Source organism: Lipomyces tetrasporus, assembly GCF_029532465.1.
Source record: "Lipomyces tetrasporus strain NRRL Y-64009 chromosome Unknown POJ06scaffold_5, whole genome shotgun sequence".
NCBI lineage: Eukaryota > Fungi > Ascomycota > Lipomycetes > Lipomycetales > Lipomycetaceae > Lipomyces > Lipomyces tetrasporus.
The window spans coordinates 1,663,374-1,680,649 of NW_026611600.1; the positions used below are offsets into that span (position 1 = coordinate 1,663,374).

The window sequence follows — 17,276 nt, forward strand, 5'->3', positions numbered from 1 at the left end:
GCACTGTTCCATCGGTCAGCCACAGTCATATACAGAAATTGATTCAATTATTCAGCTAGCTCGTTCCGAATCGGTATCACAATCGCAAAGTCTTAATTCATTTATTGCAGGGTCATCGGTTAGTCAGAAAGTCCCAGAAGAATCATAGTTTGGCCCATACTTCACCTGTACAGAAACACGCAGCGAGTATAACCGCACCATAAAGAGGGGAGTTTAATAGTATACAGGTACTGAAAGACTAATCTGCGGCTTTTTCTCTGATACGAACAAGGTGAGTTCATCGAACTTTGCAAGAACACGGTGAATTTGCGAAAGCCGTTGCCAATCACTTATTGAGAACGGAACAAAGTCTGTCTCATAGTGCATGAACTTCTCAAGCTGGTACCTTGACTTTGAAGGATTAACCTTATGTCAGATGAACTTCTAGAGCTAGTAGCTTACCTGCAAAGCATCACTTAACATTCTAAACGTGTGAGGATCACGGTGTGTTCGTGCTATACGTTACGCTAGCGGGATGGCTTGCAACAATATATTTTAGAATATCAACTATGCCGGAAAATGGGTGTAAACCCTTCCTTATATACACTTCTCGGCATCTAAATTTACAGCAAAAACTTTTAGCCGCGGACTAAGCCGGGCGCACGAAAACTAACGAACAACTAACTCATATGTACACTTACATCATCCTGCAAGAAGAAACAAAAGAACGCCGAAATCCTGCCGTGTCCTCGGAAAGATCACGGAGCAACGATTTTGCGGTTGTGACGTCAGACGCCGTCTGCGGCTCATGACGTCACCCTTCGAAGTACCAGACACTCAGGAAGGATTCCTGACAAAAGGTCGAATTCCATCTCGTATCAACGTCATACTCTATGAACTTATCAGGAAGATTCATGCGCTTGCAATTGTCGTTCCATGCCTGCCTGCGTTGAGGGCTTCGGTGGATCCAGAGAGCTATGATACGAAGCCTTGCAAGTGGTTCAAGGGCCCGAAGAGACTGGTGTTCTCCTTCATCAAGGTTATCACAGATAGCATCAGCTTCTTCTGTATTACCAGACTTGAGGGCAACAAGGATATCCTTAACAATGAGGTGGATGATGTGGGCCAAACAGCGCACATAACTTCCTAAACCACGGCATAAAGGGTTTGTCTCGCACTTCGTCTGCAGATTTTCGGACAGCATTAACGCCATCCGCTCATTGTTACTAGCATTGTCGCCAGCTATCGATAGCAGTTTGTGTTCAAGATCCAGTTCTATAAGCACTTCTTCGACTGCTGTAGCCAAGTTCTCTCCACTATGTGGTCCATGGAGTTCCTTAAACTCTAAGACTTTCTCTCGATAGTCGAATTCCTCTGTGAGCCAGTGGCCAAAGATACCGAGGACTGGGAGGGTATTCTTGCTGGTCCACACATCAAGGGACAAAGCGATTGTTTTGCATGTAGCAGAAAGTTTCTCTTTCAATCTAGCACGTTGGAAGAATCTTCCATAAGACGCTGTCGGAGGGTTTGACGAGAGGTAAATGGAAGTGACATTCCCGGCATATCCTTGAATTCAGACGCCGTCTGCGGCTCATGACGTCACCCTTCGAAGTACCAGACACTCAGGAAGGATTCCTGACAGGATTTCTCGGTCAGTGAATCTCTTCTTTTTGTTCCTTTTCTCAATCCATTCATTAGGAAACTCTCTAGTCTGAAAATAGCCCACAACCATTCAGTTTTCTGAGGAGCTGGGTCGGCTACCTGGGAACTGGTAGCTTTGACTGAAGGCTGAGAGGCTGAGTCTGAGGGCTCCTAGGACCTCATCGTCCGGAACTTCAACACCAGAATTGATGTCTGCACCGACTGCCGATTGACCGAGGGAGTGAGGTAGAGATTATGTGTCCGGCTCTTCTGGACCTTGGGTTGCTGGACTTAAGGGGCTGGAGATCCAGTCTTCAGAAGGTGCATCGCTATCATAGCCGTCATTGAGAGCGAAGTAGTTTTGGCGATTACCACGAGTCTCCATCGTTATTTGAAAAGACTGAGCTCAGTAGGCGAATATATGTTGTAGAGGCGCGTAGAGCAAACAGCTCTACTGATATTGGAGACACGGAACATGGGGGTGGGACTCTACTTTTATCCTGCCGTTCTCTACACTAGCCCGCTGCCGCGGTTCATCTGTGGAATGCTACGTGAAATGCGAGGAAGTAAGGGGGCCGTCTCTGGTTGCGAGGACAACCCGAGCCGATCTCTGGCCGTTAGGGCTGCTCCGAATATTCGCATTTGCGAATATTCATTTTGCGTTGCGAATAACGAATAACGAATATTATTCGCAGGATGTCCGCGCAACGAATAAAATCGAATATTATTCGCCGAATATTCGTTATTCGCATATTTATTCGCAACCCCTGAAACCTTAAAATGCTCATAGTTTATTACGGTTCCAACACAAGAAGAAGCAAAGGCATTAAGGCACAAAACGACAAGCAAATGAAAGGTGGAGGCATAAACCGCAAAACGAACGACGCAAACCATGGTGAAAGCAACCTGCCAGTGATGTGACTGCTGCCAGTGAAACTGCCACGATTAAAGCTTCTGTTCCGGGTTCTGTCTTACCCTCTGAGAGACCACCGACACCTTACCGCGCGTTACACGGGTCCACGCATCTCGCGATACGCAACTCCGCTCGGGATCAGCATAGCAGTTTCTGCCTTAGCCTTCCCCGATCCAGGTTGTCTCGCTGCTCGGTTCCTGCAATTAGCGACCGAGTCAACTAGAAGGAGTAATACTCGAACAAGAGTACCCTACTATTCCCACCAATAGAGATATTATAGTATTGGTTTAGTGGGTGAACAATCCAACGCTTACCGAATTCTGCTTCGGTATGATAGGAAGAGCCGACATCGAAGGATCAAAAAGCAATGTCGCTAACTCGCTATGAACGCTTGACTGCCACAAGCCAGTTCCTTACTACCAGGCACACATGTCTATGTGTATGCCACCTCTTACTTCGCGGTCAAGTGCAACCGGTAGGCAAGAGCACTCTCTCGAGTGGGAGTAGCCCGTACCTTAAGCCACATTTAGTGACCCACACCTTACCGAGCGTTGAACCGCCCAGCATATAAGCCAGGTCGGCTGCGGATTGTCTCTATTTCTCGGATTATTACCCGTCTGCTCCATACAGACTTCACGCAGTGGTGTTACCGCTCTGCGCTTGGTACCGAAAACCTAGCAAGATATCCCCGCATCCAGGTGTGTCGCCCGCCGACGTTGTCTCTAAGCACTTAGATTTCAACAACCGGGACTAGATCGTGCTGGATAACACAGCCTGGGACTAAAGCAAATTTCATAACAGTTAATCCCTGTGGTAACTTTTCTGGCACCTCTAGCCTCAAATTCCGAGGGACTAAAGGATCGATAGGACACGATTCTCTGGACGCCATGTGGCTACGAAACCCTCAGGAGCGATGTATAAAAATATTGACTAGGGCTAGGGCTCAGCTGACATCACCCACCCACAGGGTTAGGGTTAGGACACGAATAGAATGATACCAAGTGCTTGCAAACATATCTAGAATTAAGCACGAACGAAGCACAACTGCACAGCCATTTGCCTTTGTCAGATTGATAGACACGGTCGCGTTTATGTATTGTGTTGCCAGTAATGGCTTCGGCACATTTGCGCCATAAATGAACAAAGTCTTTATAAGTGCTCGGCTTCTCACGCGAAGCCATTACTTGCGCATACAGATGTATTGTGGAGCGGACCAATCCACTGCAGATAATATAAACTAGGACATCAAGTCGAGGCTTGATGAATCGTGCGCCATAATCCTTCTTGAGGATCCTCCAATGACTTTCCAATCGCATTGTAGTCCGCGAAATTGGTATGATTGCATTGAAGCCGGGCCTGCCGCAAAGTGATGCAATCTCCCATCGCGATCCAACATTCTCGAAGCCTGGCCGGTACCAATTACTCCAGAAATACCTGAACAGCCTAGGCTGATTAATCGACTTGCAATATTCTAGCATCTCTCTGATAGAGCTACTATGAATCTCTTCATATGATTGAAACTGAAGTGAGTCGGGAGGGGTCGAGCCATCAGTATCAAAGACCGGCTTCGGCAATAAAGGGTGTCTAAGTAGATGCCGTTTAATCATGGCGCGTATTGTTCGTGCTTGGTCCCGGGTACATGGTGGTGTCTGGCCATTAGATAAGATCCACTCTGCCTCATCCGACAAATAATGAAGATAAGGAGGAAGAGTTATCAATCTGATAGAATTTCTTTCCTTATCAATTGAATCAAACCCTTTGGTAGGCAATTTACCTGTAATATACTGGTCAATTGCTCGGAGACTGTGCCATAGGCAAAGACGATGGTTATAACCGACGTTGTCTCTCCTAAATGCTATGCTTGCAGCTGTCACCTCTACCGACAATATCAATTGGGTCCCAAAATATAAATGTTGAATTAAATAAATTACCTGCAAAGTCCTTATCTGTATGAACAACCGTCGGTTTTAAGCCAGATGCCCTTAATGCAGTTAACCAAGCTGTCAATCGACTTCCCCTCTTACCTTCTTCTCTGATACCACGCGTGTCTAAAAGAAGATAGGAAAGAGGAAGAGACCAGATCGAGCTCCGTAAGAACACAGTAGAGCTCATATCCGTGCTTGTTGGTACCAAAAGTCGAATCAATGAATATTTCTGTCATTTTCGAACGGTTATACTTCACCTTATCGTTGAAACAAGGAGTTGTGAATGCCAATGAAACGCCAGGTTCTTGAAGTCCTTCAATTAGAAAATAGCCCTCTCGTTCTTCCACCAGCATCTGCGCGGATCTAAAATCATCCCTTGGATCCCTCTCCCATTCTCTTCTTGTAAGTGACATCCAGATATTATACACTTGCTGGCGGGTAATTGTATGTAAGTCTGTGTTTTTTAACTGGGAACCGTCGGCCATTGCGATTAAATTCTGATATATCAATCGGGGAGGGACTAGTTTGTGCACTTCGATATATTTCTGCACCTCTTCAGTGACATGGAATTTCGGTGTCTCGACGTGACCCTTATGGTCATAAAGTATTGTCAATGACAAATTTGATTTAGAAAAGTTAATACGGAGTTCTCCGTGGCAATCAAAAAATTCCTTCGTCTCTATAGGCTTTGTGTCAGTAAGGTTCAGCATAATTGCGTTATCGAATCTACGAAATAATGCACTTACCCGTATAGCGCTGAATTCGGGACAAATCGCGTTCGGCCTTCCGCTCCTCGGCACGAGAACAAGTCAGAGAGAAATGTGGTCCGTCCACAGTTTCAGTGTACCGTCGCATATGGAAATAATAACCTGTGCAGTCAAAGATATCATTTCTCAATACTATTGCTGCCTGTTTCTGTGTGCCTTGGTTACCACTTTGCGCGCATGTAGCCACAGAGACATCATTCTCAAGCACGAAAGATCCAGTCAGAGTTATTCGAAACGTAATAGATTGGGCTTCGGGGTCAAATATATGGCTATCCCGTTGCTCCAGTAACGATGACACGACTTCCATGAAGTCTTCATGAGACTCAACTTCCTGATCAAGATCGTAAGCCTTTGGTCCTGGAACCTTTGACTCTACAGATTTAGTTAGCAATGTCCATCAACGTTTTATCACAATATCTGTAGACATACTTGCGTTGGCCCGGCAGTTTTTACAGCTCTTGACAGATTTTCCGCCTTTGCCGATAAACAGTCCTTGAAGTTCCTCAAACGTAGCGCAACAAATTAAAGTGCGGCAAGAAGCGCACTTTTGAGAGTACTGAGATCCTCGTGGAGAAACTACAGACGATTCCATGCTTGCAATAATTCTTGTTGTGTAAGAGAGAATATAATTGTCAGTAGTTATGATAAACAAAACGCGTGGGAATAGACGCGTTATAACTATCGAATGTAAACAACGGGGGCAAGGGGATCCTTGAAGAATGTTAGGGCAAGGGGACTGAAAGAATGTAATGGGCTGAGTTTCCAACTAAAACGATTGTGGAATAAGCGTAAACTTAATGCGGTTACTACAAGAGTAACTATCCGCAGTACTTCCAGGGTAAGGGTTCAGCAGTTTTCCTTAAAGTTTTTACACCAAAATAAGGAAAAATCCCCTACACTTTCTAGCTCGTTAGTTACTCTTCCTCGATCAATTAACAAGTCTGCGTGGTATCTCGTCCACCACCGCGGCCTTTAATTTGTTTCATATTCACCTCACAAGTCTCTCATTTCACGTTCTCGAGACATGTTGTCATCTATCAGTTGTGCCAAAAAAATGCTGGCGACTCCAAGTCCAACCCCTTCGGATGAAGGCTTCTGCAATCTGATGCGTACTTATCGTGTATCGCATCCATCACGACATGAATTTACAAACTTCGACAATCTTAAAGATTTTCTTGAAGAAAAGGTTGCTGCTCTTATTAATGGAAATGGACCACAGTATCTCGCCATCCTAAACTTCACCGAAGATAATCTGCTGAAGTTAGAGAGCTCTGGTTTGCGAAGAGAGCTACCGGGGTTCAGGGTACTCCTTGATGAAGAGAACAAGACGGCGATTATTAAATTGATGCCTGGAATCCCTCACGAAGTGGCGAAGGTGATTTTTGAGGAAATATTTGTTGGGGAACGAGCAAGATTGGGTTTACCAAGAAACATATTTGTTCCTACAGGTTCAGGAAGATATCATTTCTCAAATGAGCTCAGCAAGGAGCCGGATGCTTCCTACATACCTCAAACAAGACAAGGCTCAGATCACTTCCCATCTTTTATTGTGGAAGTTGGAGTATCTCAGTCATTGCTTCAACTCCGGCAGGACGCCCATTTGTGGCTGGAGAAAACTAATGGAGAAACGAAAATTGTTTTACTCATTTTTCTCAATATCGCAGCATCAACTCTGACAATTGAGCGATGGCAACATGTCACATCTCCTCCACCAAGACAGACTCGCTCCGGGAGGCTATTTTTGCCGGAGAAGTTGCAACTAGTGACATATGACAACAATACTCAGCAAGTCGCTGGCGATCCGCTGGTTCTGCCGATCAATCTGCTCCTTGATGTCGTTCCCTCACATTTACCTAGTTCGCAGATTTCTTTTGGCCGACCAGAGCTGTTGTCCTATGGTGTTGATTTATTTAAGGGAATTTATGGACGGAGTAGGCGCTAAGCCTGTTTGGTACAATAATGCACTAGCATTAAAATACTTGCGTGAAGTACATTTTTCCGAACCTGGCATCTGCGGTATCTATTCGATCTTCGGAACACTCGTCCCCCGACACATACATAAATAGAGACCGGAGTCAAAATATTTCAGAGCTCAATGCTTGAGTGAAGAATGTTGCATCCGCCGTGTTAGAGAACTGAACTTCTATCCATTCATCGAATGGTCCACCACTCATCTTGGACTGGATTGTCGTGTCTTCCTTCTTCTGCCGCGTCAAATCAGCATTGGGTCATCTGAGAATATAAATGAGCATTGCGTTCTGGCGGCGATGGCGACTTACTATGGACACATCCAAGCCCGGCCATGCGTCGACCCCATCGTTTGCCCAGCCCCATTGCAATTCAGTGTCAGAGTCTTTATACGTGATGTGGTCGTTCAGTGTTTCGGACGGCGAAACAGTGGCAACTGACGGGACGGGCTGGCTTGTCGCAACTCCTTGTCGAGCATGGTCAACCACCAGCCTCACCCGGCGATCCAGTTCGGCGGCAACCACGTTCATTCGCTTCATCTGCATGATGGTGGACGCGTCGCTCATCTGGTCGATGACATTCACAGCAAACTTGGTGAGCTGTAGGTCCTTATCCACGTTCTCATGCGTTGTGTTGTCAAAGAGGTTGGCCTGGAGGATAATCAGAGCCGAGAAGTATGCGCATCCATTCGCCCTAGAGTCTATTGTCAACCTGACGGACATATTTCACCCCACCGTATTTGGAAACTAACCACACGCTGCAGTCACTCAAAGGCATCTGGGTCATCATCGCCATGCAGTGTCTGCTCATCTGGACACAGTTCCTCCAGCCTCTGGGCAGCGGTGGAGATAGTCGAGAGGCGTCTTCGGCTTCGGAAGTACCTCGCGAATGCGCAGGTATGGCTGTTAAACGTTCACGCCACTGTGCATCGTGACTCCATATTCCATGGATCATGACTAGGCATCCGAGATACGAGAAATGCATCATGCATAGCCAAATTAGGGCTGTGCGATTTGCGAGCTCCGTCACAACATCGACTTGCAGGTCAGACGGAAGGGCGAGTCTCCACCTCTCTAGCTGGTGGTGCAGGAGGGCAATACGTGCTCGGCGTTCCTGATCAGTGATCTTGGCGGCTTGAGTAGAAAATAGCAGGTTGTATACCCGCCCTTGGATGTGTGCGAGACGGAGTCGTAGCCGGAAGAAATTGGCTCGCGAGCCATCCTTGCTGTAGATATTCCCAGCGCCGTCTTGCGGCTCCTCCAACGGTAAATCCAAGTCAATGTCCTCGTCAACCTGAACGGAAGGCGTGTGGTGACGAAGACATATATCTTTGTCGAACAGGTACGTGATCCAGAAGACACGGTTACGTTGTAGAATCTCAGCTGGCGGAAATTGTTCCTGGTATCGTCGGTTGTGCAGACGCAGGCGGTGAGCTAGCCGCACTGCTGTGCCAACTAGCACGACGGCAGGACTGGGATCTTTCAAGGCGTTGAAGACAATGACCAGACCTAGGACCACCTGTAAGCTCAGCAGGTCTACATCTCTAGTGACCAGCTCTGACAGCACCGACTGCACATTATTCACGTAATGGGCTACTTGGCTGTCACCGAATCCGAGATCCAGATCGCTGGACGGCGAGACAGGTACGCGGGTGGCTAGTGCCAGCACAACATTCACAGCTGCCCATGCTGCCCGAGGCTGTCGGCACGTGGAGGCGTAGTATTCCTGCAGCATGCGCATGAAGGCTGCCTCCGAAAATAGTGGTATGAGTGAGTTCACGTGAACGAAATAGTCCGCTATGGCGGGCTGGATCTCTGCCAAAGGTGGAAGGCATGGATACGGGTCGCCCACAAGCCCGCTGGCAATATCTGCGTCGAGAGCAGGAAGTTTGGATGTGAATGCGTTACCCAGCGGAACCATGTCCGACTGTGGCTGGCCCAGAATCTGGTTCGCCTCGTTCAGTGCAGTATAGTCGAAGTCTGATAAAAATTGGTCCGGATCCTGCGCCGGAGCTGCTTTGTGCTGATCATCGCCAGCCTGCACTGGAGCGGCGCTAGGGGCCGCGAAGACCAGACCAAGCTGGTGCTCAACTCGTGCCAGGCGTGACTCGACATCTTCGATACGATTCGTCCTTGCCTGATTAGCACACGCGGTCACAAAGTACGACTCGGCTCACCCGTCTTTACCAGCCGATACGGTCGGAGCGGGGCTTGACGGTGGTTTGGCCTGTTCTCTCGGCTGGCGTCTTGTCGCACTGATTCTATTCCGCGCCTTTGTAGTTCGGCATTCGGCCTTGTAGATCTGGCAATTGGAACAAGTGGGCTTCAAGGCATCGCACTTGATCTTCTTGAGGAAGCACAAGTCGCAAGCTGCGTGATATCAGTGGGCCAATTTCAAGCGATAAGGCTGCTTCAGACCTTTTCTTTTATTCACTTGGTAAGCCACCTCCATGTTCTTGAGCTTTGCAAGATATGTGCTAGGAGTGCAATACTAGTAGGCTGGGGACCTAGAAGAAATGTGGTTCCGGATAGTTTCATTTCTAAGCCGACGGTCGAAGATGACGCAGCACCGCTTTTCAAGGTTCCTAGACAGAGGGGTAGGGAATGACGTGCGAAGCAACAAAAGATGAGATCAACCCCGCCAATATTACAGGGTTAGGGCTATGATAGCAAATCGGCCGGCGCTTCTTAAAGCCAACGTGCACATGTATTCTATCCTGTAATAACTATCTAAACTAAACCATCCCCTTTTTATATCGCATCAGAGCAGGAAAGCCAGCATTGGATCGCTTATACTCTCCATCCGCGATGATGGGCTTCTCTATAGAGATCCAGAGCCGTCGTACGACACATTCTTACCAGACACGACTGGAAACCATGGACGTTGTTTGCCGTAGTCGACAGCCGCTGCCGCTTCGTGAGCCGCCTTGTCCTCCAAAAAGCTCTCGATTGCCTTTGGATCGCTCGAGTTGAGCGGCTTGAAACCGGAACCGACTTGCCGCAGCTGCGCCCCGGCCAGAATCAAGCCCAGAGCACTATCGTTATCAAATGGCGACACTGGCTTGATTACCCCCGCTACGCTCCCACTGAGAAGGCTTCTCGCAATCCAGGGCTCTTGGGCGGCCGGCCGAGCGATCCCGACAGCGTCCACGGTGTCCAACGCCCTGACCATGGCCCCAGCAGTCCGCAGCCCGCCGGTCAGGAACACCTTAGTCCGGCGTTCCTCAGCCATCTTGCCTAGCCGTGGAACGATCAGCTCGGCAAACCTGAGGAAGAAAGCCTCGCGCCTCAGTGTCGTCTCTTTGGTCCATTCGTGGCCCACTTTCTCAAGAGCGCCGCCGCTTAGCTCAACAAAGTCCATCCCAGCCTCATCCTGTAACACGCGGCATACCTCAGCCGCTTCCTCGGCCTCAAAGCCGCCTTCCTGAAACTCGACGCTGTTTAGCTTTACGCCTACAACGAACGTCGGCGAAGTCTTGGCGCGGATGCCCTTCGCAATCTCGACGAGGAGCCGCATTCTGTTTGTTAGAGATCCGCCGTAGGCATCTGTGCGCTTGTTCGTCCGTGGTGACAAGAACTGCGCTAGCACGTACCCGTGGGCGCCGTGCAGCTCAACTCCGTCGAAGCCAGCTGCTTCCAGGTAAGTCGCCGCATGTACGAAACCGTCAATCAAGAACTGGATGTCGGCGTCGGTTGCCTCTCTAGTCTTCGCGAACAATGCGTTTTGAGCCTCGGTGCCTGCTTAGTTATTTAGATAATTGCGGTTACAGGGCCAGACTTGTGTCAAGACTCACCCCATGGTACGACCGACGGCGCAAATGGCGTCGTGAGCGTAATACCAGCAAGAGCTTGACGTCCTGCATAAGACAGCTGTCCGAGCATGAGAGACCCACCAGCTTTTCCAGAGGCCGCTAAATTTCTTGAAAACGTCGAATCGTGAGCCGTGAAAAGGGTAAGATGCGTCAATAAGGAGGTCACCAGGCAAATGTGGCACGGCCGAGCTGATTTGGATGTTGCCCGTGAGAATGGCCCCGAAACTGTTCTCATCCTCGCCCCATCTGTGTTCTTGGTCAACTCTAAAGCCCCCTGAAACAGAGCCACTACGACAACGCCTGTACTCGGTACAAATGGCGGACGCTTACCTCTGATATAATTCGTTGAGTTCCTTGGTAGGGATTCCACATGCTTCAGGGTCGGCTAAATTCCAGCTGGCAAGAGTTTCACCCATAGAGGCTTTGAACAGTCGATTTTTCATAGTCTGCTTAGAAAACTGAAAGGAGAGAGGATCCCGAAGACGTTGCGTTTCTGCGTCGCCACGGCTTTCGTATCTTGTGACTGCCATTTCTGCGACTTGGGTGAAGTTTTATTAGTTGAATCTGTGTGCCTGCAGCATACGGGAAAAATGATCGCGATTTTGAAAAACTTGAAAATGAAGGACTGACATCGTTTCGAACGTGTTATATAACTTTACCTCTTTCTGATCTTTGTAATACGGTCGCTGGTACGGCGTTGTGCGGGTGCCATCCAGCTCCGTACAGGTCCGTGTAGATCCGTCCAACGCCGTAAAACGCCGTGGGCCAAAGCTTGGCTGTTTAGCGGTACTTGGGTAATGTTAAGGGATGCACAGCAAAAATGCGGGACCGCAAACAGCGCATGGGGGTAGGGTGTGCCGATGTGCCGTGGAGTAAACCGGCGCTGTACGGATTCAGGGCCCCACGTATCAAAGCCGTGACCAATAATGCCAGACATGTCTGCCACATGGATATATAAAAGACGCCCGAAAAGATGTCAGGTGAAAGACATCTTCTTCGTGATATTCAACTCAGATATCATCTGCGCGCTGCAGTTCGTTTATGCCAACTATACAACCAAACTCGCTAGCACATTCCTCGAGCTCCGCCATGGCTGATGCAAGGATACCCAAGACTACCAAACAGTGGAAAGTCACAGGATATGACGGGTTTGGCTCCCTTCAGCTCACAGAAGAACCTGTGCCTGAGATTGGCGATAGCGAAGTCCTGGTGAAGAGTATGTCCCATTGTGTTCACAGAGTACAGCTAGGTACTGACGACAAGCTGTAGTCCTGGGCGTGTCACTCAATGTATGTTGCGTTGGTAGCGTACCGACTGATTATCAGCTAATCTGTATTAGTTTCGTGACATCATAATCCCACTGGGCAAATATCCGTTCAACCAAAAGCCCAATGTTGTCCCGGGCTCTGACGGAGCCGGAATTGTTCTTGCCGTTGGCAAAAATGTCACCCGGTTTCGTCCCGGGAACGAGGTTGTCACGATTCTTAACCAGAAGCATTTGGCCGGGTCATTAGATTCTGAATCAGCAGACTCTGGTCTGGGCGGATCGATCGACGGCACGCTGCGCTCCATTGGCGCATTTAACGAGCAGGGACTTGTGAGGAAGCCCGCTGGCTTGAGCTTTCTTGAAGCCGCAACGCTTACCTGCGCCGGCGTGACGGCCTGGAATGCTCTTTGTGGACTGCCCGGGAAACAGCTCATGGCCGGTCAATGGCTTCTCACACAAGGCACGGGCGGTGTCAGCATATTTGCGATTCAGTTTGCCAAAGCCATTGGAGCCAGAGTGATCGCCACTACAAGCTCGACTGAGAAATCAAAGCTGCTACAAAGGCTGGGCGCCGACCACATCATCAATTATCGCGAGGTTTCTAAATGGGGTGAAACTGCCAAGGCCCTCACTGGGGGTGTCGGTGTGGAGCTTGTCGTTGAGGTTGCTGGCGCAGCTACGATGAGGCAGAGTGCTGCCAGCCTAAAGCCTGATGGCACTATGAGTGTCGTTGGATTTGTTGGTGGCGAGGATAAGACAGCAGAAATACCAACTTTGTTGGATACTTGGCTCAACTATTACACAGCGCGGGGCATTGCTGTCGGTAGCCGGCTGCAGATGGAGGATATGTGTCGCTTTATTGAGGGCAATACCGATCGCCTTCGTGCTGTTCTCGATTCCAGAGTCTTCAAGCTGGAAGAAGTCAAAGAGGCATACAAGTATCTCCAAGCGGGGGAAAATTTGGGCAAGGTGTGTATCAGCCTGGAGTGACCCAATGTGTTATTCCGGATTGTCCACCGATTGCCATGCTGGAGAACGCAGTACACAGATGAGTCACTGTTGCTTAAATAAAATGAAGGGAGAGAAACGTGTTGCCTTGATGATCTAATAGATGTACTCCTCATCAAAATTTAGGCACAGACCGTCTACGAACTTGTGAAAAGTGGCTGTGAGTGTGAATATGGACGATGAATATGAAGTGAACGATGAAAGGGAGGCTGAGACTCTGATCTCGATGACGACCAGTCTCACGACTATTCTAGTCTATATATTTAAGCTTTTTCTTAGCTCCCAACAGTTCAGTTCCCGCTCGGGACTTAGGGTGCGTTTGGACTTAGGGTGCGTTTGGATTACCGTAATTATTTCCCACTTATTTCCCACTTATTTCCTACTTATTTCCTACTAAAATCCCACTTCAGTATACCGGAATCACCTGATTTTTCCGGTCAAAAAATTAGATGATGAAGGGTAATTCGACACATTAGTAAGGGGTTAGTACAATTTAAGTGCGGCGACATCTTGCGTGCATACGGATTTATATTGCACATATTCAACCACAGTTGTGCGCCTTGATCCGTGACGACTTAAAATGCGCCCCACGCACCGCCCCCAGATTTAGCATATTCTCAATCTCGGCATTCACTACAACTACGTCATGGAAAGTGCTGGTCGGCGTAGGCATACACGGACCAGCAGGGACAAACCTATAAGCAGTTCCTCGCAGAACGTCACCAGGCATCTTGTGGTGTGTGGAGTGGTTGAGAAGCCGGATGTTTGGTTATTCGGGGATTTCCTTGGCTTTGTCGCAACACTGAAAGAACAGGGAGTGCATGAAACATTTATCAACTCTTTTGACCTTGATAAATATTTCAGAGATACAAGTTTCACCGACGTCAAATTTGGTAGGAGGGAAGAGATAGGCGATGATGACTGGGATAGTGACGACCACATCGTGATGTATACTCGGTGGGAATGGGAACATAGATCGCCTTGGTGGACCCAGGTCAAACCTCATGAGGAGCACACACTGGGCTCGAAAGTGCTCGAATGGATTCGTGAACAGGCCAACGAAACAAAACAAAATGACATAGTCTCTATAATCCTCATTGGACACGGCAGTCACGAGGGAATCATGCTTGGCGGAGTCAATTTCCCCCCCTCAGACCTAGCCGGCGCATGTTCACTATTCCGCGCGGACGTCCAAGTTAACGTCGTGGTGAAGGCTTGTTATTCGGGCTCATTCGCAAGTGCATTCAGGGTCGCGAATCAAAGAAACATCTACGTCCACACGTCCGCAAAAGTTGATGAGAAGAGCTATTCGGCGCGGCGTTCAATAAGCGGGCGACATCGAAACTCCGTTTTTGGCCAGGCATTTTTGCGAACGCTCGGGTTGACGAGAGACATTGACGACAACTGGACGCTGCAGAAGCAGAAATATTACATTGAGGAGAGGTTGAATAGATCGGATATTCCGGAAAGCTTCCGGTCTACCCCAGTAGTCGTATCGGATTCGCCAGTCACCCGCCTCATGAAAGAAATTCTCTTCCGTGATTATCTGGATATCTCCTTCTCTAATGCCCCCGTCCGTGCTCGTCGAGTGCTTTCACCAACGAATGAGGCTCTGCACCTTCTGCAGCCACAAGAGAACCATCAGCTTCAACGTGCGTATGGCAACGCAAAGTCTGCTCGCCAGTACGAAGCTTCAAGCCACATGATCGGTTGCGAAATGAACCTACTCGACATCAATTACTCTGTGCGAGGGGACGAAGGCGTGACGACAGATTGGTGCACGCTGACTCGTCAACCCCCCCACCGAAGGGAAGAAACGATCGTCCAGCTCGCTCATATTACCTGGTTTAGATGGAAGGTCCAAGAGCCATTTTTATGTGTTGCCGAAGAGTTGATACGTGTGGGCTTGATTTCGCTGGATGCGATGTATACTCCAATGAATCTCTCCCAGCAGACGCCGTCGACATCAGCTGTCATGAAAGCCCTTAATTGTTTCTCGATCCCTAGATCGTGCATGGACTTTCAAGAACTGATTTTTGGCACGCATTTCTTCGCACCACCGCTCTGGCTTGCAACTCTTATCGTCAGATCCTGTACGGATTGGACACGCATTGTCAACCGCCTGACAACTGTACCGCTTCTGGGTGAATTGGATTCAGAACTGGTGTTGAAAGTCGTGCAGCAGCGTCCCAAGTTCACAGTCAATCCGGATGAAGGAAAAATAACTGGAGATCCTTCTAAGACTTCCTCCTATGGTTTTTGGCTTCCTCAAGGGACCCGGCTTAAATTTTTCCTGCCGACATGGACCAAAAGGTATTCACAGGTAATGGAAGCTTATTATATTGCTACCGGAAAGCGCTGGGAGGACTTTGAGGATGTTGAGAAACGCATGGGCAATTTGTTGACAATGGAGATGGGGTTGTACAATTAAACCTTGCGAAAAAAAAAATGCTTATTCGTACTTGCAGGAATAGGATTTCACGTCTTAAACAACCTCCTAGTGTGTGTGAGTGTCAGCACCGGGCGCTGGTAACTGTTGCTATAACACGTGTCGGGAAGGGACCTTGGCGGTTAGCCTCGGCAACATCTGGTGGCTGAGTGTACGCCGCAAGGCGCATAACATAAACACGCCCTTTCCCACTTGCTGTCACTTGTCACTTGTCTCTTTTTCTTTTGCTCTGTCGATACCACACTTCTTAGTGGCTCTACTAGTAAATCAATACACTTTTATTGTCTTTATCATAAGACCGTGACATCAGACTTGACGTATCAATCATATCGACTGAGGATATCGAGCCACCAACGCCTTCAAATGCAGTGAAAGTGTCAGGACTACGGTAAGCCCTTGGAGGTTTTATATGGATATCCATATCCGGGTAAAATATTCCATATCCGTATCCGTTATGCATACCCCTAGGGCCAGATAGGGGTGGACACGAATGACGAATAAATTCGCAATTATATTCGAATATTTGGGCATTTCAGGGCTACGGTATTGTCATATGGGATCGGGGAAGTTCTGGGCCAACTATCTTGGGCAGCAGTTATAAGAATGAATCGCAAAATCTCAAGGTGCACAGGTACAGCTGCCATTACACAAGTCGCCGATGCGATACGCCTGCGTTGTTGTGCATTAAATCTTGCCATGTTGTCACGGTCGCGTTCACTGCTCGTATTCGCGAGGAGATGGACGCGTTGTTTTTGTAGATAAACTTAGCGCGTTGAACAGGTTTAACTTTCATAGCAAAAGTTTATCCGCATTAGGAAATATTGCGCTAGGGCCAGGAATTACTTAGTTAGGCAGGTTCACGATAAAGGATAAGTTAAGAAACTTTGTGGCAAAATTTCTCTGTTATTGACCCACAAATGCACTTGTTAATCCAAACAAGGAAGCTAGTGTGGAATAATTCTAAGCCGACATTGCCTTTTTTGGCGAAGGGCTCATAACTATGTCAAGCTCATTCACGAATTAAGATTGGTGACCCAGGCCTGAGAGGCGTTGTTTCCGGCAGAGAGCCCGGCAGATCAAAAGTCGAAGTAAAAATTTCATTGCATTTTGCGTAGAAGCTGATGGTCACACATGTTCAACTAAACTCAGGATCTCGTTTGCATTTCGGCTGGATATACCCAAAACGTTACGGCATTAGGATTTCATCATTCGGTGTTTGGTTGGACTATTGCTGCCCTCTATTGCATCTCGTGACCTTGGCAAAGCTGGCAGAGCCGTTTATGATCCACTGCACTGGCCTGAGCCTTTGAGTCGGGGGAATCCGCAGGTTTTGTTTATTCGGAGTTACGACGTAATTGGCAAGTCCGCGTCGGAGGAAATCATTCCCCGGCAGTTAGTTATATATAGTGTAGCAAGCTAAATCCCGCACGATGGCTGCAACAACTTGATATCGACTAACCTTGCTCTTAAGGTTAATGAGAAATAAGGTTCTCCTCATATGCCTGAGGCTGATCTTATTGCTAAGGTTTCTGAATTTTTTGTGCTAAG

General features: G+C 48.3%; 8 protein-coding genes across 8 annotated transcripts; 4 read left to right on the forward strand and 4 right to left on the reverse strand.

Annotated features, from left to right (window-relative positions):
* Positions 1-3,486: 3,486 nt before the first annotated feature.
* Positions 3,487-4,140, reverse strand: POJ06DRAFT_196260 (uncharacterized protein; the record flags this gene model as incomplete). Its single annotated transcript, XM_056185016.1, has 1 exon — positions 3,487-4,140. The coding sequence occupies one exon, from the start codon at positions 4,138-4,140 to the stop codon at positions 3,487-3,489; it is 654 nt and encodes a 217-aa protein (XP_056044251.1).
* Positions 4,141-4,206: 66 nt separating this feature from the next.
* On the reverse strand, positions 4,207-4,410 carry POJ06DRAFT_176118 (uncharacterized protein; the record flags this gene model as incomplete). Its single annotated transcript, XM_056184726.1, has 1 exon — positions 4,207-4,410. A coding segment is annotated over one exon (204 nt), but the record flags the coding sequence as incomplete, so codon positions are not given.
* A 65-nt stretch (positions 4,411-4,475) lies between these two features.
* POJ06DRAFT_295663 (uncharacterized protein) lies at positions 4,476-5,817 on the reverse strand (the record flags this gene model as incomplete). The annotated part of the gene is made up of 4 exons (XM_056190517.1): positions 4,476-4,514; positions 4,611-5,137; positions 5,205-5,597; positions 5,655-5,817. 4 exons carry the CDS (start codon positions 5,815-5,817, stop codon positions 4,476-4,478), a joined length of 1,122 nt encoding a protein of 373 aa, XP_056044253.1.
* A 462-nt stretch (positions 5,818-6,279) lies between these two features.
* POJ06DRAFT_268382 (uncharacterized protein) lies at positions 6,280-7,167 on the forward strand (the record flags this gene model as incomplete). Its single annotated transcript, XM_056189307.1, has 1 exon — positions 6,280-7,167. One exon carries the CDS (start codon positions 6,280-6,282, stop codon positions 7,165-7,167), a length of 888 nt encoding a protein of 295 aa, XP_056044254.1.
* Positions 7,168-7,453: 286 nt separating this feature from the next.
* On the reverse strand, positions 7,454-11,534 carry POJ06DRAFT_281740 (uncharacterized protein; the record flags this gene model as incomplete). Its single annotated transcript, XM_056189968.1, has 13 exons — positions 7,454-7,886; positions 7,945-8,095; positions 8,129-8,266; positions 8,294-8,318; positions 8,355-8,711; positions 8,733-8,762; positions 8,790-8,942; positions 8,973-9,329; positions 9,390-9,562; positions 10,052-10,930; positions 10,987-11,062; positions 11,121-11,268; positions 11,335-11,534. 13 exons carry the CDS (start codon positions 11,532-11,534, stop codon positions 7,454-7,456), a joined length of 3,120 nt encoding a protein of 1,039 aa, XP_056044255.1.
* Positions 11,535-12,053: 519 nt separating this feature from the next.
* On the forward strand, positions 12,054-13,356 carry POJ06DRAFT_290660 (zinc-binding oxidoreductase). The gene is made up of 3 exons (XM_056190346.1): positions 12,054-12,220; positions 12,274-12,293; positions 12,344-13,356. The coding sequence occupies exons 1-3, from the start codon at positions 12,094-12,096 to the stop codon at positions 13,259-13,261; spliced, it is 1,065 nt and encodes a 354-aa protein (XP_056044256.1). The 5' UTR covers positions 12,054-12,093; the 3' UTR covers positions 13,262-13,356.
* Positions 13,357-13,439: 83 nt separating this feature from the next.
* POJ06DRAFT_253739 (uncharacterized protein) lies at positions 13,440-13,847 on the forward strand. The gene has a single exon (XM_056187678.1). The coding sequence runs from the start codon at positions 13,452-13,454 to the stop codon at positions 13,674-13,676; it is 225 nt and encodes a 74-aa protein (XP_056044257.1). The 5' UTR covers positions 13,440-13,451; the 3' UTR covers positions 13,677-13,847.
* Positions 13,848-14,402: 555 nt separating this feature from the next.
* Positions 14,403-15,710, forward strand: POJ06DRAFT_196412 (uncharacterized protein; the record flags this gene model as incomplete). The annotated part of the gene is made up of 1 exon (XM_056185027.1): positions 14,403-15,710. The coding sequence occupies one exon, from the start codon at positions 14,403-14,405 to the stop codon at positions 15,708-15,710; it is 1,308 nt and encodes a 435-aa protein (XP_056044258.1).
* Positions 15,711-17,276: the final 1,566 nt, after the last annotated feature.

Excerpts from the sequence above, each read along its gene's own strand:
- POJ06DRAFT_253739 (XM_056187678.1), top strand. The coding sequence starts at position 13,452 with ATGGACGATGAATATGAAGTGAACGATGAAAGGGAGGCTGAGACTCTG.
- POJ06DRAFT_290660 (XM_056190346.1), top strand. The coding sequence starts at position 12,094 with ATGGCTGATGCAAGGATACCCAAGACTACCAAACAGTGGAAAGTCACA. Across the intron at positions 12,221-12,273 it reads TAGCGAAGTCCTGGTGAAGA|TCCTGGGCGTGTCACTCAAT; the intron begins GTATGTCCCATT and ends GACAAGCTGTAG. Across the intron at positions 12,294-12,343 it reads TCCTGGGCGTGTCACTCAAT|TTTCGTGACATCATAATCCC; the intron begins GTATGTTGCGTT and ends AATCTGTATTAG.